Consider the following 22,138-nt stretch of genomic DNA (forward strand, 5'->3'; position numbering starts at 1 on the left):
CCACTCATAGCGACACCGGTTGACCCACACGACGGCTGCCTTATCCAAATACCGAGCTTCTAGAACACAGTACACGTTGGATAACACCGGTCGTGTCAATTTCGGTGGACAAGGATCCTGCGATATCCGATGCTATGTGGAGCAGAAGCATGAAGTCCGTCAGTGTTCTAGGTTCATGGGCTGGAATCCGTTTTGATTGGTGCGACAATCTTGCAATTGTTTAACAATAAAGTCTCGAACACTCGGACTGCAATCACGGTTGTCTCCTCAATGCGAGAATGTCAGATAACTTTACACGACCTTTCTCTCCCCAGCCTGCTACTCCGCTTTGGACAGCAGGCCTGACGTGTGTATACCAGGCCCATGCTCGTCGATCCAAGTCCTCTCTGCTGAGAAACGGAGCCCAAGACTGGCATACCAAGTCAATAGACCGCAATAGATTTCTCAAACATGTCTCTTTCTCGGCGTCTGTTTGAGAGAGACGCTTCCGGCTCGGCTTATCTGATGCTGGATTATTGTCCTTTGATGCTTCCGTAAATGACTTAAGTAAATATGACCGCGCAGCACCTGGTGTGAAAATTGGAAGAGGTTCATTTGCGTTGGAGGCCCCAATCGAGTTATCACGATGTGCGCTTCGCAATGCCTCGAGATCAATCCCCCATAATGGCGGCATGCCGTTTGAGTTATCTGAATCCGAAACATCCTGACCTAACATATCATTGTCTGCGTGGTGGATATCTTCATCTTGTTCTGAACTAGCCACCCCCTCGGGCTTACCTTCCCTAGGATTGTAGTCCCATCTTTTGAGAACTTTGACTTCTCTTCCAAGGACTCTGACTACGGGCTGTCCTTCTCCCCAACCTTCCTGGTCAGCGGAATTCTCACTTTCGATACCCAGGCTGGCAGCTTTTGAGCGACTATTAGCGCTAACAACTGCTTGAGCGAGGCTAAGTCTGCTAGAGATCGGTTGCTCTGGCATAGTATGTTTCAGAACACAGACTGCAAAAGCTAGCACAAGAGGTGCTCTATTCGTGAGTAAGACAACCTTTGATAATTCGTCTTCGGTCGCAGAGGTGGTCGGAAGAGAGAGTGCACATTCTATGTCAAAAGGAGTGGTATTATCTCTCCGATCCAAGCCTCTCGGCTTTTTTCGAGGAGATTCTGTGCTCCCAGTTGAAGCTTCGCGCTTTTTGGAGACTTTCTTTGCTGCATTCCATACTTGCTTCGCCAACTTATCGTCTTTGAAGATCTCTTGGAGAACCTTGAACTCTGACTTGGAGATTTGCTCAGGACTAAGATAAAATTAGGCACGCACCGCCTCACAAGGGACGGGGATGGAATCATCCATACGATGTGAGGCCGGCTTTCTGAAGCTCCATAACTTTTCCCATAGCAGCTGCGAGTGGCATCTTGGCATCTTGGGATAGGAACCGTAGTAAAGCTGGTACCTGGGACGCCATGATAGTCTACCTAAGTATTTAGTCGTGTGCAATTTTTTTTTTTTAGAAATCAAAACACTCCTATAGCGGGGTAAAGCAACGTGAGGGGAGTTGACGAGCAATGGATAAACCATAAGACAAGCACCTCAAGCTGTACTTTTATTGTTACTCGCTGCCTCAGGCTGCAAAAGTTCCCGCCTCCGCCCCGACAGCTTTCAGCGACTCCAACATTAAGCACTCCTCAACCCCATAGTTGTCCTGGGCTATACCAAGAGATTTGCTGCATAGCAGCTGACTCGCAATGTCCGACGATTCAAAGCTTAAGGGCTTTCCAGATGTCTCTGCGAAACTCTCTGCCCTCCCTAAGAAATCACTCTTCGAGCGCCAGAAAGCCGAAGCCGAAGCCAAGCGTGCCCGAGAACGGGCTGAAACCGCTGCTGTTTACGAAGACTTCGTGAAGTCATTCGAAGATGACTCTCCCGCGCCAGATCGACCGTCCGCAGATGGAAGGCTAAACAGATTCAACCCCAAGAGCTCTGGATTTGGGGGAGGCCCTGCAAAACGGCATTTTACCAGCTCCGGCCCGCGCATGAGCGGGCCTGGAACTTTAGGACCACCGCCACCATCGCTTTCTCGAAAACGTACGCATGAAGGGTTCCAGCCGTTACATAGAAACAGGGATTTTGCGCATGGAGTGCTAGGTTTTGAGAATACGGCTTCGCCAGCCACAGCTTTCCGCACTTCGGACGATGAGGAGGATGCAACTGTTGATACGAAAGAGGCCGAGCGTGCTGCAGCTAAGCCCACGCTGTACTTGGCATCGTTACCTCCTGGCACTTCCCCGTCTGTGATTAAGTCGTTAATCCCGTCAGTCTTGTCAGTGGATAATGTCAAGCTCCTGCGTCCCTCTGGTCAACCGTCAGACCGGAAATCGATGTCCGCCATCGTGACTCTCGCAAACGAATCTGCCGCCTCGGATATAGACAGCACAGTCAGCGCGCTTCAGAACAAATACTTGGGATGGGGATACTACCTGTCGATCTCGAGGCACCTATCCTCCGCTGCCATCAGCTCGACGATGCCAGTAACTGTGGGCCTATCATCCACAAGCTCTCTTCCTTTCGGCGCCAAGTCGATTGCTTCTGAAGTGCAAGGAAGACTGAACCGTGCTCCACCACCCGGCTTGCATCGTGGTGGATTCGCGCCGCCGGCTTCGTATGGGCCATCTTTTGGCAGAAGCGGCCCCAATACCCAAGTCGAAGTGAAAGCACCGGCAGACCTGAAGCAATTGAGACTAATACACAAAACATTGGAAAACTTGTTAAACTATGGTCCGGAATTTGAAGCTCTTCTCATGAGTCGGCCAGAAGTCCAAAGAGAGGAGAAATGGGCATGGATATGGGATGCAAGAAGTGCCGGAGGGGTATTTTACCGATGGAAACTATGGGAAGTCCTTACCAACAGCAGCTCGAGGGGAAACCAACGAGGAAAACCTAGGAATTCGCTATCAATCTTCGAAGGTGGCGCTGTCTGGACCCCTCCAGAGGGCAATATCAAGTTTGAATACACTACCCAGATGGATGAGTTTGTCTCTGACGAGGATTACGACTCTTCTGATGAGGACCTCTCTGATGTGGAAGATGAGAGACGCCAACATAGTGGAGCGCCTCCTGCTGATAGTCTGGGTGCCAGTAACGATGGGCTAGGCTATATGAATCCACTTCAGAAGGCCAAATTAACTCATCTCCTGGCTCGTCTCCCGACGACACACGCGAAGTTACGGAAAGGCGACGTCGCCCGCGTTACTGCTTTCGCTATTGAACATGCAGGAGCGGGGGCAGAAGAGGTTGTGGAGATGATTGTCTCGAATATAAAAGAACCATTCGCCTATACGGGGGCTAACCCTGACCGTGAAATGGAAAAGGGTGCGGCTCGGCGAGAACAAGCAGCGGACATCTCCAACGATGCAGAGGAAGCTCGTTTACAGTCTAAGGGCAATTTAGATACATCTTCCGCGAAGTTGGTGGGCCTCTATCTCATCTCCGACATCCTCTCCTCTTCTGCCACCAGCGGCGTACGGCATGCTTGGCGGTATCGGCAATTGTTCGAGTCATCGTTAAAAGCGCATCAAGTCTTCGAACATCTTGGAAGATTGGAGAAAGACTATAGTTGGGGTCGCCTGAAGGCAGAGAAATGGAAACGAAGTGTCGGAACTCTTTTGCATTTATGGGAAGGCTGGTGTGTCTTCCCGCAGTCGAGCCAAGAACACTTCTATGAGGTTTTCGAGAAACCGCCGCTTACGGAAGAAGAGTTACGAGAGGAGAAGGAGAAGGCCGAAGCCGAACGAGCCGCCAATGCATTCTCCAAGAGTAAAAGTCGCTGGAAGTCTGTGGAAGAAGACACAACGACCCAGAAATTTGACCCAGGTCGACCTCCCGAAGCGGACCGTAGTCGTATGGATATTGATCAAGAACATATTGCTCCCGGGAGGGAATTCGACGGGGAGCCGATGAGCGATCTTGATGGAGAGCCAATGGAAGACAGCGATTTAGAAGTCCCGGATGGTGACCCTATGGAGGAAGACAGCGCTTTCGTGGAAGAAAGTGGCTCGAAAGAGCAACCAGAGAAGCAACCGGAACCCTCAGCTCAACCGGAGCCTCAACGGCCAGTTCGCAAACCTCGACCAAAGGCGGAAGATATGTTTGCGGATTCCGATTCGGAGTGAGATGTCATGTCATGAGTACGATCTTTGCTATGTAGCATTAAGTAGTAGTAACTACTTGGTTTGATACCATTTTTAGTCCACCGTGTTGAGACGCTAGAGATATAAGTATTCTTTTCCCTTCGACGTTATACTAAGTGGGAAGAAGTAGTAAGCGCAACAAAATCCCGCATCCATTGGGGTCGCAGTCAACCATGGAGGCGTCATTGGTTGCCATGGGTGCCTTGCCTGAGGCAGCGACGATGATTGGGCCCAAACTGTATTCCGGAGCCCCACAATGCCTGAAATACTTTCCTTGTTGATATCAACCCGGCTTTTCCTCCCCTCTCTCTCTATCCCCAAATCCAGCGTTATACCCTTTGATTCTATTTCCCTGTCTTATCGCATCACCTCAATTCGTCAAAATGGCTGGTAAGTCATACTTACGCTATACGAATCCCCTCTCTCGCGACGACTTCATCAAGCTACTTTTGCTGGTTTTTCTAATGCCCCTCCTCCATTCATGGACCCCTCCAAGATGAGGAGCGCAAGCATTCAACGCACATGGAAATAATAGTCAAAGCTAACACATGGATTTTTAACATATAGACTTCCAGAGCATCGCTCGTGAGTAATATCCTTCTTTTCTTGTGGTCTTAGATACAGACGCGCTTAACGACGATCGTGACTCCCACCCATCGTTACGGACAGCGGAAGTGAGACAAATGTCGCATGGCTAGTTCTAACAGTATCTGGAACAAATAGAGCAGTTCGTTGAGTTCTACTACAAGACCTTCGATGAAAACCGCGGGCAGCTGTCTGGTCTCTACGTATGTCTTCCGCTGTGTGCAGGGCTTGAACGCGAGCGCGGGGAAGCTAATTTTTCTTGCCGGGATAACAGCGTGACCAGTCTATGCTCACTTTCGAGACCAGCTCCGTTCAAGGCGTTCGCGATATCACCGAGAAGTTGACTGTGAGTCACACCAGGGTCATCTCCGGAGGGTCAGTCAATAGCAATGCTAACGGGAATCGCGTGTTGCAGTCTCTTCCCTTCCAGAAGGTCGTTCACCAGGTCAGCACCCTCGACGCCCAGCCTTCTAATGAGGCTGGTGGTATTCTTGTCATGGTGACTGGCGCTCTGCTTGTATGTTTTTCTCCTCATCCACGGACGGTTGGGGTTGGATTATTTTGCTAATTATTCCCGCTTCGTTTCGGGTTTAGGTCGACGATCAGCAAAACCCCATGAACTACACCCAGACTTTCCAGCTCTTGCCTGACGGAGCTGGAAGCTACTTCGTCTTCAACGACATCTTCCGTCTGGTTTACGGTAGCTAAATGCAAGATCGTGGAGGCCGATGTTGTATGTTAGGTTCTGGGCGGGGATCCAGCTTATGAAGATTATGATTATGAGGGGATAACAGCTCTGCTGCTACTTCTTCTGCTGTGAGAATGGCTTGCTTCGATTTCCTAGCTGCGGGGTAGCAGTGTGGGTGTTGGACGTTACTTTCCCTGTTATACACTGGCTAGACTTGAAACTGTATCACATCGTCTATCAAGGCTTTTGTCCTGTCTTATTGTCTTCCCGTTGCCGCTCCAAGAGCAAAATGGACGAGTGGTCTTAATACCAAGCACAGGGAAGGTCCATCGCATCGTACCTGAGGCTCCAAATCGCATTTTTACTTACATTCATACTATACTCGTCATTGAGAAACTGAAGATCCAAAAGGTCAATATCCAAAGTATCAAAATACGGGCAGCAATTGTATGAAAGCTATCCGATTACGTTCATACTGGGACCGATCATTGGTTTTGAAGAAGGGGAGTCTCTTCGGAGGGACGCGAGTCTTGCTCATCGCGCTCATCGTTGTCCACTGACTCGACCTCTCCATGACTGTGTCCCTTGTTCGGCCCCAGGTACTCGAAGAAAACGCTCAGTACGAGTAGTAGGCCCTGTAAACTCGCAGTGACAAGCAAAACACCCCATGTACTCCATCCCTTTGCGCCCAATCTAGCTGCAAGACTGGCAGCCCAAACAAAGCCACCTGGTGTCTGTATACACATCATAGGGATGCTCAGACTGCCGACGCAGCGCAGTTTGACGGTGGTGTAGATCTGAGGGAAGTACTGAATCGAGGAAAGGACCGCGGCTAAGATACCGCAGAGGTTGGACCAGGACTGCAGAGAGGCGGGCCGTTTAAGTCCGATGGTGATCGTGGCTATAAGCATGACGGAGATGTGTAGGATACAGACGGCACCTACGATCAAGGCGGTGCGGTATGTTGGGCCTTGCGCCCTTTGCTTGGAGGTTGAAGGCGACGACTGTACATCGCGAGGGAAATATAGGATGTATAAGAATAGACTATGTGGTAAGTAGAGGAAAGTTGCTCGTTAGCGATATGGACATCATTGCCACTTTTCACGGATTGAGACGCTTACATGATAAAGAAGCAGAGGCACTGTGTTCCAATCTGGAGGATACCTAGCAGTCCTGCGAAACAGGCCAGGCCGTTGACATCACTGCAACAAGACACATCCTGCAGACTTTGTTGTTGGGATACCACGTTTGCTAAAGACGATGAACCAGAGATTGTTCCCAATAGGACAAAATACGGTGAGATGCCGTAGGAGCTCCTTAGGGAGATGATTCGGTAGTGCTGAGGAAGATAGGACAACAGTATACCGAATAGGATCAAGCTGTTCATTTTAGCATATGCCTTAGGGAGACTTCCGATCGTGTTAGATGAGGAAACTGTACATTGATAGGATGAAGTTTATATAGTCTGGAGACACCAGATGCTGGCATTGCGCGTTGGACAGAAGATCCATTATGACGTTTCGTAAAGCACACGATGAGTACGTCTCGTGTAATAATCCTCTATTGGGTTTTCAATAATGGAGATTGATTAAGGAGCAACTGATGGAGTTGCGATTACCAAGACAGTGGTAAACAGCTGACCAGGAGCATCCGAGGCCAAGCCCTGTGATGGACAATAGCTCCGGTGAGTTCCTCGGCAATTTCCCAGTAAGCTGCGGACTGTTGGGGCTAAAGCAGAGCCATCCCACGTAAGAATGCCTGAAGCTGTGTCCTTATTTTAGGCTATTCGTAGTCAAAACGATGTCGAGTGGATGCGTTGGGGGGTGAGGAGATGACTTGTTCACTCGGTCTATGAACTCCTGATAAGCGATAAAGTACTGTATGTATGTACTGTTTGTTCGGTACGGTACGGGAGACGTAATTACGAAGTCAATGTTCTCCGCATGGTCTAAAGAGGCAACACCTGGGCTAAACCACGAATGGCTAGACTGACATTCTTATCTGTTGCGAGCTTTAACATCAAGAGATTACAATCAGACTACGAGATTTAGAATTACATTCACTGAACTTGGTTGTTTGACCAGCCAGTGAGAACCATGTCAGATCCACAACAACGGACGCCTCGAGTTGTCGAGAAGATGCGCGACCAAGGTTGACCCAGTCGATGACGCCAGTAACCACACGCAGGCCGACTGTGCAAACAACTACGTCACTCGGCAATCATCTCTGTTCTTTCATCATTCCTAATAAATAAATACTACACGTCCTCACATATCCCTTTGTTTTCAATTCCAACTACCCTTGCAAGGACTTTTGTAAGTCGTCCTCAATTGATCTCTTTCTTACTACTCAAAAACCGTCTGAGGGATGCTGACTGTTGATAGCGACTCCACGAAACAAAAGCTCATTCAGTTAGAAGACACTAAACATTCGTAACCAGTGACTATGAAGCTAAATTTCGCTTCGGGTCTGGTGCTGGCCCTCGCAACCGTGGAGGCGGTTGGGGCACACTCGTGGTTCAGCAAAGCTGGTATGTAACCATCACTGTCTTACATTGCGATACTACACAGCCGATACGGTTTCTGAAGATGAAGGTCTATGCTGACAAAAGGTCCATTGTAGTGTACGATAAATGGCATGAATCAGAACTGGAGCGGTGGCTTTCCGATCATGGTACGACTCGCCTCATGGAAACGTCTTACACATCGCAAGATGCTAACTTGGTGTATAGACATCCCGTATCCTTCTCCCGCTGATCGCAAAGACCTCGAAAGCGCTGTGAAGGTAAACTGGAACTCGAAAGTCCAAAAGCCCTTGGGACAAGCAGCGGACCAGGCTACCGATCAATGGCATCAAGCCAAAGACTGGATTTTTGATACGTACGTCCAGAACGGAAGGGCGTATTACTTTGTCCATCACTAACAGATGCAAACAGCTGGTCTGATTCTCATCTCAAAGCTTTTCTTGATCGACATGGTATCCCTGCCCCTCAGCCGCGCAAGCGCGATGTCCTGCTCAAGACGGCCCGTGAAAACTACGAAGCAATTGCCAAAAGACTCGGAGAAGCTGCTTCTTATCCTGGCAACTGGGTCTACGAGCAGTGGACTGAGTCCGATCTAAAGGAATGGCTTGACGAGCGTGGCTGGCCGGTGCCTCAGCCTACAACCCGTGACAAGCTGATCGCAATGGTGCGTCGCAACGCTAGACTAGCCAGCCTACAAGCACGGAGCCTCGCTGCTTCTGCTTCTAAATCCGCAGATGCAGCTCAGGCTACTCTGAGTGAAGCGCTATTCAATGCGTGGTCTGACTCCGACTTGAAGAAATTCCTCGACGAACATAATGTCAAGGTGCCACAAGGCTCTAAGCGCAACGAGCTGGTCGCACTGGCCAGAAAGCACCGCGCCTCCCTCGTTAGCCAGGCCTCTTCTGTAGCTTCTACTGCATCCCAGAGTGCTACCTCGAAGGCCTCAGAACTATATGGTGCTGCTACCACTAAGGCTGGCAACGAGTATGCCCGAGCAACCGATGCCGCACAGCTTAAGGGAGAGGAGGCCTTTGAAGCTGCTGTCGCAACCTGGTCTGACTCCCGTCTCAAGGCCTTCTTGGATGCACGAGGAGTCCCTGTTCCGCAGAGCAACAAGCGTGATGAGCTTCTTGCAAAGGTTAGACTAAACAAGCACAAAGCAGCCACTGGCTGGAGCGCTTGGACTTTCGACACTTGGGACACTGAGCACTTGAAGTAAGTCATCGTTTCATGTATCCAACCAGTAACCGTTTTGCTGACCTCAATTGGAGGAAATACCTGTCTTCAATGAATGCAAAGGCAGCTCACCGCGCAGATCTGACTCGGGATGAGCTGGTGAAGCAAGCTCAAGATACTTACGCTAAAGCCTCCAAGGCTGGAGGGGCAAACCTGGCATCAGCTACGTCATACATGGCGCAGGCTACTGACGCTGCCAAGTCTTCCACCTTCGACACCTGGTCTCATTCTGAACTTAAGGCTTACCTTGACTCATATGGTATTCCGGTCTACCAAGGCTCTAGCCCCAACGAATTACGCGCTGCAGTACGTCGCAACGCCGAGTACTTTAGGTACGGTACTAGTACTCCTCAAGGAACAATCTATGCCAAGCTCCAGGATGCTACCAACTGGCTCCTGGATCAGTTGAAGATCGGAGCGGCCAGTGGCCGGGCTCAGGGTCAGCGGGCTGCTGAGAAGGCGCAAGAGAAGGCTGCGGATGCTGCGGAAGAAATGCGAGCGGAACTGTGAATTTGGGGAGTCTAGGGAGTTTTTAATCTCGGTCACGATTTGATGACTTGTAACAGTACCTTTTGATTCTTCGTCGTTTTCTCTTGATTTATTTTAAACATGCAATGATAATAACAGTGGTTGTGCTGCTCAACTTTGCAAAAGTTTATAATGGCAATATCACTTATCTACTACCCTATGGATGTTATAAGTTGTGGTGGTAGCAGGCTTAACATTAGTCCTTATAATAAGATGGCATTCACTATGACCTAGAAAAATCCCAATATATGCGGCTCACATTTGAGCGTCAATCGAATCATGTCTCATGCGAAACAAACAAGAAAACCACTCGCATCGCTTTTAAAAACACCAAATCTTGAATTTTCCATCAAGGTACATCCAACCTCGTAGAAGCTTCAACCCCGCATTCCATCATCAATACGCGGTACCATCCATGATGGGCGTTCAATCGCAGGGTAATTATGCCTTCGGGGCCTCGGGATCGCCTTCAGCAACCAATTTTCCCACGACCAAATACTTCTCCAAAAAGCGCTCCTCCCAGGACTGGAGGTTTTCCAATGCTTCCGCATCAAGATCCTTGAGGTCATCCAAAGGAGCCTTCAGGTCCTTAGTAAGCATCTCCTCGTCGAAGCTCTGGCAGGCCAGTCCACGGGATGCGTCTCGGCCAGCGAAGTTCTCGTAGGGGCCACCCTGCACCAGAATGAGTTAGTTTCGTGTGTATTCGTTATCGTCAACCCGACGGGCACAAGGTAGCGCATACCGGTCCGTAGAAGTTCCTGCCAGGGGATACATCGAAGACACGACCGCGGACAGCTAGATAGACGGGCTTTCCATCGACACCGTTGAATTCGAGCAGAGTGGTGGGGGTGAACGTCCGGAAGACGATGGGCGCAGGACCCTTGGGAAGAGTTACGGGCGCCTTTGGTCGGAATTGCATGTACACCAGAACGGCGAAGAGGGAGAGGAGAAGCAGGTTAATCGGCGATGCAATTGACATACTAAAGAGGATCTGGGTTAGTTTTCGATCGTGTGGAGGACCAAAACCGGTGTTTGCGTTGGTTGGGATACTGACACTTCGGCGGGCGGCGGGACTGCCCCGTCTTCTAGAGTTTGTGTTAGTATGGACTATGGGTTGATGTGTCTCTGAAGATTCATTCAACGGATGATGTATCAAAGAGACATACGTGGAGAGGACATAGTTATAGTTGTTTGTGAGGAATATCGTTGGTTTTGGTTGGACAGAGCAGTTGACGTGGAGGATGAAGCTGACGGAGGTAAAGTTGGAGATGACGGAAGAGAGCGCTGGGTATTACTTGTACAGTAAGTAATATTTCACTGTGCTTAGTGTCCAGCCCAATGCGGAGAAATAAGCCGATGCTGACAGCGGTATTACTTACCGCACGTGAACCCTTTCGAGCTAGTCTGAGCTGCAGTCTCAGCTGCAGCCTGAGAGTTCAGGCCATCAATCCATCCATGGTTTGCCCGAAAGTCCTCACGGATCTTTAATCCAACTCCACAGGCTTGTTGTATCACTTTATGCCAGATTTCTTGAGTCCCGTAGCACAGACACCCGAGAAAACTGGATTTCTCCTCCTTTTAATTTATTTCCCTGTTATTTTTAGTGTTCAGGACCGAGGAAAATCCACACCTCGGATGACTTGGGGGGTTTTTAATGGTCTGGATGAAGATCATTATAATCGTTATGCTATTATGGAGTCCTAGAGCTAACCTCGACTACTAATCATAGTAGCTGATGAACCCAACTAACGGGAGACTAACCACGAACTGTTAGTCAACCAGAATTACTGCAAATCGCTGAAACAGGACCCTTTCAAGGGCATGTGCTTGTTCGGGTGCCATGACTTTCATTTCTTCTTGCTGCCCCCTCAATCAGGCGAGCCTGATAGTCATCATTATTCATTCTTTCTGCAATTGTTCATTCGTTCCTTCACTCGTGTTGAGCACTGTGTAATTTCTTGGAATATCCTTTTGCTTCAATTCTTTTCTCTCTTTCGGAGTTTCTTTCCCCTCTGTTTTTCTTATATTATTGTTTTTTGTCTTTAACTAACTGAGCGGTTTTATCCGTGTCGCATTTGAGTCCCTGTCAGCAAAACCTTCCCTTTGTTGACGTGCATACCGGACAAGGATTGGTCGACATTTTCTCTTCTAATTGTTGAATGACATGCTGGCATGTCTTTGCAGGATCCCACATTGAAAATAAAATCAGCCTATTTGTGACAGGGATCATTTTTATCCTCGTTTGCGTTCAACGTCCTGCTTTTGACATCTTGGACCTTCCTTCTCTAACCCCCTACTCTTCCTTTTCTATAACCGTTGAGCGAGTCAAGGTATTTGAGGTATGTCAACCTTCCCCTTGCATCATAACTTGATCCACTGACGATCATCGCTATCCCTAGCCGCAGGAAGATCGATCGCGGTGTCTTAGATCAAAATGTGGTTGAAGGTTTCATCGAATTTCCATCGGTCGAAGAAGCCGGTAATTGGAACTCCTACTTTGGTCGGAAAGACCTTGGATGATAATGAATACCAGTCCTTTCCTCTTGTTTCTGGTGTGCAGAAAGAAAACAACAAGTATCATGCAAAAACTTTACCAACCCCGCCGAAGTATGTGCCAGCGAGGAAGAAACACAGCGATACACTCTCTAACCCGTTTTAGGAACCCTTTGGATCCGCGTCGGTCGGACACGGTTGGGATCGCAGGGAACTCATATTCGCAAGATACTATGGCGGACAGCCGACGTACACCCTCAATTAGTTTGACGCAATACCTCCCTCAGGACTCGGGCACCCCCGGTCGAACGGATAGTCTTTCAATATCACCTCCCGACTCGCCGGTTTTCCTTGGCCATGGGCCTGCTAGTCTAGGCAGCTCTCGAGTCTCATCCCTAGAGGACGAATTCGAACAGTACTTCGGGGGCGGACAGACGGAGAAAACATTCACCAGCCACATACCGGTTCTGCGCAAACACGCAGATAATCAACGAGAAGATCCCACTCCTTCGTTCACGCGACCGGCTACCGGATGGGATACGTTCTCCCGCGAGCCGAATAACATGGACACATTTGCGCCCGCGGCTCCTGGGTGCACGTTCGAAACACACATATCCTCCGATGCTAGACCTATAGAGTCTCGTAGTTCGGACGTTCTCAACTGGGGCCGAGAGCAGAAAAGAAAGCTCTCAGGAGCCCGTAGCCGGCCAAAAGAAAGTGACCTCTTCCTCCCGCCTAGTTCACGAGTGCCTTGGAAAGGTGCCAGTGGAAGATCTCCGATAGTGGAACCTCTGCAAGAAAAGCCAAGAGCCAGATCCTCATCTCGTGTGCACTTGTCGAGGAGTTCCTCTCAATTAAGAGGTCGAGAGAGCCCATCGCCCAGTGGCGCATACCTTGGTGGTTATCCTTCCGTCGTCACGACTATCACGGGTGGTGAAGCAAACACGAAGGTTCCGGAGATGTATGTGCCAAGCAAGAATATCCACCGAACAGTGTTTGAGGACCCGACCCCTCCTGCGACTAGCGCAAGCAGCCGTGCTCCGCCACGCGTCAATCTACCGGAGCCTGATCTCACCAATACCCTTGCTGATTTAAAACTCACCAACGAAGATGACTTCGGCCTGCCTTCGAGCCGTTTCAGTGTAACTACCTACGAGCCTACAGAAGCAGGCAGTTCAACCGCGACAGGAAGTCCGCGAGGGAGTATCGACGCTGCTTCCCAGTCTACCGAGTATCAATCTTCCATCATGTCCAGAAAACGTCCCGTTCCCAGCGCGGTAGCTCCGGGGAAGAAACCGTCAAGGAAACCCACCCCGTCTCAAACAACGAACGAACTTTTGCCTTGCACCCCAGAGCAACATACCCAAAATCGCATCGAGATGTTGGAAGCAAGGAGAGACTACCTTACACGCCGCAAAGCAAGCATCAATACTATGATTTACGAGTTGACGCAAGTCATCCAGCCCAGTCCCATTGCTTACGATCTGGCCGCAAGGGACGAGGTCAAGAAAACGGTCGCCAGCTTAAACAATGAGCTAGCTGATATTAATAAAGAAGAACACGATGTTGGCATGAAACTATTCCGAGCATGGAGGAAGCGTGACGAACAGGAATGCAATGGTGGCAGCAGTGGTTTATGGGTTAAACGAGTGACCAGCTGAACAGCGATTATCTCGGCCTTCTACGTTCTTTTCCTTCTCCTATTATTTCCCGTGATCTTTCTCATCGACATATTTCGCTTTAGAGCCTTTTTAATTTGTTGACAATTTTCTTCCTTCTTTCTCTCATCCTCTGTGCTGGGTTGTCTTTTTCTGTCGTTCAAGATCTATTGGCCAAGTCATATCCTTTCCAGCGTTGCATATACCCTAAATGAGCGTTTTACCAAAAAAGAAAAAAGAAAGTCGCATCTTAAATATTTGTCTAATGATACAGACGGCGCATGAGCAGCAGTTACTATACAGTATTCAAAGAACACCAACAGGGCCACTAGTTGGATTGTAACCCCATAGTTTCATCGGTTCTGTTGATCCACGATTTCGAGTCGACCAAGGGGGCAGCCTTGGCCTATCTGGTTTGGCTTCGGTGGGATAGAGGTATATTGAATTGAGAAAAACAATATATGAGTTTGTTCAGATACTGCAAGTAGCGATGAGGCCCATATGGCAACCCTCCACCTTTGTGCTCATGGCTCGTAGCTCGTTGTATATCGTGAAAATAGCGTAGTGCCGTCCTCAAGAGAAACTTATTTCTTTCCCGACTTCTTGATGCCCTGAGAACCAGTGTTCAATGGGCCCTTGCCCTTGGCCTTGTCCAACAACTCCTTCTTGGCCTTGGCCTCTGGTTGTAGTGAAAACAATCAGTATGGAAAAGCGAGATTTAGACAATGAAATTCGATTTTCATACCAGCTCTCTGCTTTTCCTTAAATGCGAGGTCATCCTCATCGAGCTCCTTCTTTTCCTTCTTGGCAGCCTTCAAAGGCTTGACCTTGCCACCTGGTGTTCCAAGTCAATAGACGCCCCGTATATGATAGCAGATGCGTGACATACCTTCTCTGCTTGCACCGCCCATTTTTATTTGATTATATAGATAGCAAAGGGATAAAAGCAAGCGACGTGCAAGAAATAACGTTGCTGATCAAAAGTGGAAACCAAAGGAGGGGGACAGAGAAAAAAAATTGATGGCGCGAAACACAGCTTATCTTGTTGCCGCCATCTGCGGGGTGGCACTAGGGCTGTATTGGGTTAGGCGCGAAATCTCCTCCTTGACACCGCCTTCATCAACTTCTAGATAAAATGACCGGGAAAGTACCGCGTCGAGTCATCTCTCATCCCGACCTATCATCCCGATATCGTGTCGTTCGGCTTCAATTTTCTATATCTATTCCTTTTGGCTCCAAGGCCATCATCTCACGTTTACACAAAATTGCTTCCTGGAGAAGACTCATGTTCAATTCGAGACGGTAGTCGAAGTTGGCAAGGGCTCGTGGCATCTCTAGCCGGTTGGACTTTCTCAATACACTTCCCCCAAACTTCATCAGCGGAAGCGATCTTGCTAACCGAGGATTATTCTTCTTGTCTTTAAAGCTGCTCTAAAGGCCAGTCGTACTGCATACAAATCACCTCTGGTCTTTTCTTGTATAAGTCAAGTGGAGAACCTGTCGCATCATGGCTTCACGTCGGTCGAGGTCTCCATCGACCCCTTCTGAGGGTGAGATCATCGAATCAGGTTCAGAGACGAAGGCAACTACGTCGCACTTTCCTCTTAATGGCAACAGCGTTGACCGTCCCACCAGAGCCAGTACATCACCGGCGCCCAGATCTCCAGCATCTCTAAGCAGCAGATCGTCTCGTCGCCGGAGATCGAGGACGAGATCGCGTTCCCGGTCCCGCTCTCCCTACCGAAGCTACAGAGGACATAAGCGTCGACTTGACGATGATTTTGATGATCGACGGTTCCGGAACGACATCTCGCGACGCGGCGGATACCCGTACGATGATCGGTACTATGATCGTGGTTCCTCACATAGACGGCCAAGACCCTATCACGACTATGATCGGGAGGAAGATTATGGCGGTGGTCTTCGATACAGCGATGACTATGACCGACGTCGGGATAAGCGCCCTCGTACTCGAAGCCGAACACCACCGTACCGCGAAGTCCGGAAACCTAGACAATACTCGGGTGACGAGTGGGAAACTCCTAGGGAGGAAAGTGTAGCTTCCAAGGATGCTAGAAGAAGGTCGTCTACTGAACAGTTAGTGAGCGAACGAGGGCAAACACCCGTCGCTCGAGATTCTAAAGGTGATACTGAAACTCGAACGAATCAGGTGCAGCAAGGTTCTGGAGATACCATGTCGCTTACTGAAGAAAGGTATGCTGTCACTGTTAGTTATATATGTAGTGTCTTCCTCGCTGATTTATGTTAGCACAAACGCAACGGTTCAAGACGCCCACAGAGAGCCTCAACCGGCCGAGCCGATTGACGAAGCGACCCAATTGGAGGCTCGTCGGAAACGGCGTGAGGCTATCAGAGCTAAGTATAGAGGCCAGGCTACGCCTTTACGTTTACAGGCACTCCATATCGCAGGCGATGGGGCCTCGTCTACACCTAATAGCGAGCCGGTTGCAACCAACAACGCAGCGTCAGGTATGTGGATTTTCGTCTGTGTTCCACCGAGAGGCTTTAAAGCATTGTTGAACTAATACGAAATCTCCTCTGCAGACTCGCAACTGTCAGCTTCCGAAACACCAAACGACAGCACTGGAGAGGCGTTCTCCGACTTCAAGATCGGCAACGTTGCTGACTTAGTTAATGATGATGCTCCCGTGGATGGAACTGATAAAGATGAACCTTCTGCAGCGGACTATGACCCCACCCTTGACATGAAAGCTGAGAGGGAAAGGCATACAAGTGCGGACGTTTCTGCGGCGTCATACGACGAGACTCAGACCACCAAACAAGATGTTCTAATCCCCGATGCTGTTCCAGTGCAGCAAGAACAGCCTAAGGCGAAGGATCCATACGACATGTTTGCAGAGGATGATGATGATATGTTTGCCGAAGAAACACAGGATACAACACAGCCAGCGCACGCATCGGCCGTGCCGGCCGTGCCTCAGCCACAGGAGCTCGATATCAGCATGATGGACAATTGGGACGATCCGGAAGGATACTACAATGTGCGTCTTGGTGAGTTGATCAATGGGCGGTATCATGTACAGCAGAACCTCGGCAAAGGAATGTTCTCATCGGTCGTACGCGCGACCGACTCGAAAACTGGTAAGCTGGTTGCAGTCAAAATCATTCGACAGAACGACACCATGAGGAAGGCAGGTATGAAGGAAATTGGCATCTTGGAACAGCTTCGTGAAGCCGACCCCGACGATAAGAAGCACATTATCAAATTCGAACGCTATTTCGATCACAAGGGACACCTCTGCATGGTTTTTGAGAATCTCAGCATGAACTTGCGCGAGGTCTTGAAGAAATTTGGACGAGATGTTGGGTTGAACTTAATGGCGATCCGGGCGTATGCACAGCAGATCTTCCTCGGGCTAAGTTTGCTTCGGAAGTGTAATATCCTCCATGCGGACTTGAAACCCGACAATCTGTTGGTAAATGAACAGCGAAACATTCTCAAGGTCTGTGACTTGGGCTCTGCATCCTCGACTACGGAGAACGAAATTACACCGTACCTTGTGAGTCGGTTCTACCGAGCCCCGGAGATCATCCTAGGAATTCCCTACGATCAGGCCATTGATGTATGGTCCATTGGCTGTACGCTGTTCGAATTGTACACGGGCAAGATTCTGTTTACGGGGCGGAATAACAACCAGATGCTACGGTCGATCATGGAATGTCGCGGCAAATACCCACCCAAGCTTCTGCGAAAGGGATCGCTGACGCACATGCATTTTGACGACATGTTAAATTTCCACAGCACCGAAGAAGACAAGATCACAGGGCGTCTGGTCACGCGGGTGGTTGACTTCAAAAAGCCCACTCGGGATCTGAAAACAAGGCTGATGGGCAAAGGTACTCGCGGAATGACGGACAGCGAGGCAAAGGAGCTGGCACTGTTTGTGGATCTGCTGGATCGCTGTTTGAGTCTCAACCCGGAGAAGCGGTGCACGCCGGCTGAGGCTCTGAAGCATCCGTTCATTTCGCGGCCGAAGGCTTAGTTCGTAGCCTGGAGTGGAGCGCCAACTCACCGTTCCTTGTATATAGTATAATGTGTCATCGTAGTATACTTGTGTCTACTCAATCCAATCGGAATATACCACCGTTCCCATTTCCATCGGTCGAAGTTGCCACTTATCTGATTGCCGGGTGGAGCAGGGATTTGGAATGTCCAGACCAACCCTCCGTTCTCTCGCGATGGCAAACATCAGGCTGTCTGACTCAATGGATGATGCAAAGACGATCCCGATCCCCGATCCACCGTCGCTGACGAGAATGTTGATAGTATTATATAAGTCTATATGCAAGGATCCGCCGTGAATGTGAGACGGTGATAGGGCCGGTATGGAATCCCCCCTCCGTCGATTTCCACCGCCACGACAAAGTCTCACTCTGCCAACCGCGCGGAAACGCAACGAGGCAAACAATAATTGCGGAATTGCGGAGAAAAGGGAAAACCCAGAGATCAAACCAGTCCAGAATGATGTCAGCTATCTAGTTGAGGAGGCGTCCATGTTACACGTCTATCCCTTGACAGTGTCCATCTCAATTTCAATAACGGACCCTAGCCAGTCAAAGAACAAAAGGTCATGACAGTCGGTATGACTTCATCATTGCAGATGGCTTCGGTCGACCGTTAGAGTATAGGTCAGAAAGATAAGCATCAATATTTGCAAGACCTATCAGACTGGAATGCAGATTCCCTGACGTCTTTCATGTATATTTCCTTTTACTTTTTGGGTTTCTTTTCTTTGGTTCCCCCCTGGCGGAGAGACTCTGAATAGGGACCCGTTCTTAAGACTGCTCTTATTGTGTCTGGGGTACAGAATGCAAGTCAGTTTCGTAAAGTGTCTACGGATGATGATCGTAATCTTAAAGGGTTCCTTATTTGTTTCTCGGGGTTTTGGAGGACAGTAGGTGTGGTGGTACTGTAGACTGTCTTTCCTTTCCCTTTTTTTTTTTTTTTTTTTTTCTTCTTTTCATTTGTCTAATTGATTTTTATTCTGGTTTATGTATGTATGTATGTATTTATTTTTTATTTTGTTGGAATATGAAATGCCGAATTTAGATGTCCATCTCAGCCGAGATTCCCAAGATCGGGAGATTTATTATTAGGATCCGTATATCAATTTAGTGAGTGGGCGGTTCGTTACTAAGTATGGTAACCGGGAACCGGAGAAACCTGAGGAGGATCAATATTACTGCGGATGATCTGGTTCTGATTCTCATCATCGTCAATGGCTGAGTACTAATACTAGTACTATCAAGTTCAGCCGAGCCAATGAAGAAATCTCCGACTCATCCATTAGTGCCAATAGGGGTGGTTTTGTTCCAGGTGGCTTCCTGAATTTTCAGGTGCGTCGACGTAGGGATCATGTGAGATCTGGGTGGTCGATCTCACGACTTCATGGCAATGGATGGGGATGATCTGTCAGATTTTGATAAAGTAAAAACAGGTCTATTATGGAGTATTCGGCTGTATATCAGGTAGTTCGTATGGGAATCAAGTGGAGCAGAGCAATAGAAAAGTCAGTCAGGAATGGAATAAATCAAATCATTCATAACAAGATGGTTGCATTTACTCTATACATCCATCTAGGATATGGGATGATATGAAAAGGGGACTGAGATGAAGTTGTTAGTATGTACCTAGCTACTTAGTAGCAGTTCGACAAACACCAAGAGTGCGTGTGCTTTTCTGGCCCGTGCATTCCCGGCAGCGGCCAGAAACAGGGAGCCACGGACCGCCTTACTTTGGCGCTGGATCTTCACCGACCAATCCCCCACCGCCCACTGGAAACTTGGATTTTCAACGACGGAACAGCAAACGTGGCAGCAGTGCAGAGCAGCCAATCATCGGCCGTCGGGGCTGTCACTCGATGTTCTCGAAGCGGATGAAGATCCGCGGTCATTGGGCGTGAACTTGCCTCACTTCTTGACTTTTCTTACTCCTTAGTTCTTACTAGTCGGTGGTTATCTCTCATTGGACTGGGTGGTTTTAGGAGCCTAATTTATGCTAAACGGGGTATTAATTATCAGAGTATACTCCATAAGGTTTTTCTTGTGAGAAGCGGTGTGAATGTGTTGTTTGACTTAATAGTCGAGGTGGAGTCATCAATGAAGGAGTGAAATGTTCCACTATCACCGTTCAAATGTCGAAAAGAGTGACTTGTAAAGTTGTACATACGGAGTAGCGTTGGATCCTCTCGGTTAATATTCTCTATCCATGACGACGGGGGGCAAGGATAGGGAAAGGCAAGGCAATGCAAAACAAAAAACGCCTCGCGATGTAGTCAGCATCATATCTACTCCGAGTAAGATTAAAGCTCCAATTCCAACCCATGTTCGAGAGACTACCGTTTCTGGACGATTACAGGTCATTAGTTCCAACAGTCCTCTGGTCCAAATCCCCCTGACCAACCTTTCCCGTCTGGATTGCTGGCCCTGTCATTGCCTGTTGATAGGTGAAGGTGGTTTGTGTGTTCGAGGCTATCGATCAATCTGGGACCTTCCCCCCTTCCCGAGGTCTAGATTGAAAAGTTATCCATCTTGAGCAACTTACTTTGGGTGGTGGAGCCATGAGATGAGCTGGCAATCTGTATCTTTCCCTTCCTCTCCCTCTCTCTTGTTCTCTTGGCAACGGCAATGAATAGGCTACCCGGAAGACAGGCTACCGGAAGGAAGGTTGACAGCCTGTCGAAGTACCCTATGGGTTCCATCGTCGTACCCCATGGGTTGTTTCTTCAGGTTGCACATCAGTTTTGGCTTTCCTTGAGTCGGTCAGTGAGGCAAAACAAACCGTTTCGTCCATGTTCCTCATCAATAGAGTGCCAAAGGCGGTGGGTCAAGGCGGGCGCCCCTCCCAGCCTCATTGTCATTTTCTCACTATGACCACCGGTTCAAGTAAACAGAGTTTCATGGCTTTGTTCTCCCATGAAATCATAAATTGTCCCGAAAAGGGGGGGGTGTGGTGGGTTGGAGAGGTGGAGAGAGGGGGAAAGGATGGAAGTTCTTCCGTCAGATCAGAATCTCGACCGTCCTGAAAAAGAAAACAAGACGATTGAACCTTGGACGAGTTAGTCGTAGTGCTTTCCCCATCAAATGAGACAATAAAAATTGCCGCCTTCAGGTTCAGGTGACACTTTCCAATCAGGGCGTCTTCCAGGCGGATTAATCTTCCATCCCTTCCGGGTTCAGCGAATGCGCTCGGACCAGCGATTGAGAGAAGAAGAAGAAGAAGCAGTGGGGCGACGATGAATCTGCACCTGAGAGGCCTGTCACACTTCCACTGCCACACCGCCTCGCTCTCCTACCTAACCAGTGATTCATGGCTTAGGCCGGAATCCTGATGAAAAAAAAGAAGAACCCCACCATTCATCGAACAGGCAAAAGAACGGCTCCGTCTACGTAAAAGTGGTCCCCCTCCATTCCCCAGGCAGCAAATCAACAGGGCGCAGCCGGTTCCCATCATTCACAACATTTCACTGCTGCTACTCTAACTAGTATGCTAGTATGCTACAGCTCTTACCGCAGTCGATCAAGAGTACAGCCACTGGGGCCACTGGACGGCCACTACTAGGTAGTCCTACCGTTGCCTTCCATACCTTCGAAATTCTTAACTTCCATTACCTTGTGACTGACAAGGCAAAAATCGTTAAACTGTAAAATATTGAAGTCATAGAAGGATTTCTTTTTTTTTCTGTTAAAGTGCCCTTCTTCTTCCACACAGATGTACATATGTATGTACGTCGGCAGGATTCATGTAGGGTTGACTCATCCAAGAGATCCACATGTGGGCATATAATTAATTAGTCTAATCACATCTTACCTCCTTTTTCTCCATCATTGCGTCGGTGATTACGATCTGAGTCAGGTATATCTACAGTTCCGTAACTTGGTTCGTTCGTGTCGGAAGGGTTAATGAAACCTTTTTATGGATGCTTCCGGAGAGTTGACAGAGATGGAGATGGAGAGAGCCTTTGGCCACGCCCCAGAACCAGCGGTCCAACCCATCAGCGTTTCGCCTTCGGTCGTTGGTTGGATGCGTGAAAGGGCCCGGCCTTGTCGGTGGAGATGGTCCGTTCCCCTCCTTTCCTATTTGTAGCCGAACCCTCTCACTAGTCTTCGCATCATACATCGTCTTAGCCCCTCTCCGTGGGTCGCCGTCGTTTCCAATCAGCGTCATCCGTCCTTCTTGCATGCTTAACATGTAACGGAGAA

At 49.0% G+C, this 22,138-nt stretch overlaps 6 protein-coding genes across 6 annotated transcripts; 4 read left to right on the top strand and 2 right to left on the bottom strand.

Annotated features, from left to right (window-relative positions):
- Window positions 1–1,740: 1,740 nt before the first annotated feature.
- On the top strand, window positions 1,741–4,164 carry AO090003000592 (SWAP/Surp domain-containing protein; the record flags this gene model as incomplete). The annotated part of the gene is made up of 1 exon (XM_001819706.3): window positions 1,741–4,164. The coding sequence occupies one exon, from the start codon at window positions 1,741–1,743 to the stop codon at window positions 4,162–4,164; it is 2,424 nt and encodes an 807-aa protein (XP_001819758.1).
- A 1,776-nt stretch (window positions 4,165–5,940) lies between these two features.
- AO090003000593 (PQ-loop repeat-containing protein) lies at window positions 5,941–6,943 on the bottom strand (the record flags this gene model as incomplete). Its single annotated transcript, XM_023234953.1, has 2 exons — window positions 5,941–6,459; window positions 6,896–6,943. The coding sequence occupies 2 exons, from the start codon at window positions 6,941–6,943 to the stop codon at window positions 5,941–5,943; spliced, it is 567 nt and encodes a 188-aa protein (XP_023090020.1).
- Window positions 6,944–7,900: 957 nt separating this feature from the next.
- On the top strand, window positions 7,901–9,725 carry ish1 (double-strand break repair enhancer MSC1; the record flags this gene model as incomplete). The annotated part of the gene is made up of 5 exons (XM_023234954.1): window positions 7,901–7,989; window positions 8,067–8,128; window positions 8,187–8,365; window positions 8,449–9,194; window positions 9,251–9,725. 5 exons carry the CDS (start codon window positions 7,901–7,903, stop codon window positions 9,723–9,725), a joined length of 1,551 nt encoding a protein of 516 aa, XP_023090021.1.
- Window positions 9,726–10,184: 459 nt separating this feature from the next.
- Window positions 10,185–10,922, bottom strand: AO090003000595 (uncharacterized protein; the record flags this gene model as incomplete). Its single annotated transcript, XM_023234955.1, has 3 exons — window positions 10,185–10,415; window positions 10,486–10,868; window positions 10,910–10,922. The coding sequence occupies 3 exons, from the start codon at window positions 10,920–10,922 to the stop codon at window positions 10,185–10,187; spliced, it is 627 nt and encodes a 208-aa protein (XP_023090022.1).
- A 1,547-nt stretch (window positions 10,923–12,469) lies between these two features.
- AO090003000596 (uncharacterized protein) lies at window positions 12,470–13,897 on the top strand (the record flags this gene model as incomplete). Its single annotated transcript, XM_001819710.3, has 1 exon — window positions 12,470–13,897. The coding sequence occupies one exon, from the start codon at window positions 12,470–12,472 to the stop codon at window positions 13,895–13,897; it is 1,428 nt and encodes a 475-aa protein (XP_001819762.3).
- A 2,191-nt stretch (window positions 13,898–16,088) lies between these two features.
- AO090003000598 (putative serine/threonine protein kinase (Prp4)) lies at window positions 16,089–17,919 on the top strand (the record flags this gene model as incomplete). Its single annotated transcript, XM_023234956.1, has 2 exons — window positions 16,089–16,134; window positions 16,460–17,919. 2 exons carry the CDS (start codon window positions 16,089–16,091, stop codon window positions 17,917–17,919), a joined length of 1,506 nt encoding a protein of 501 aa, XP_023090023.1.
- Window positions 17,920–22,138: the final 4,219 nt, after the last annotated feature.

This window comes from Aspergillus oryzae, chromosome 2 (assembly GCF_000184455.2).
Source record: "Aspergillus oryzae RIB40 DNA, chromosome 2".
Lineage (NCBI taxonomy): Eukaryota > Fungi > Ascomycota > Eurotiomycetes > Eurotiales > Aspergillaceae > Aspergillus > Aspergillus oryzae.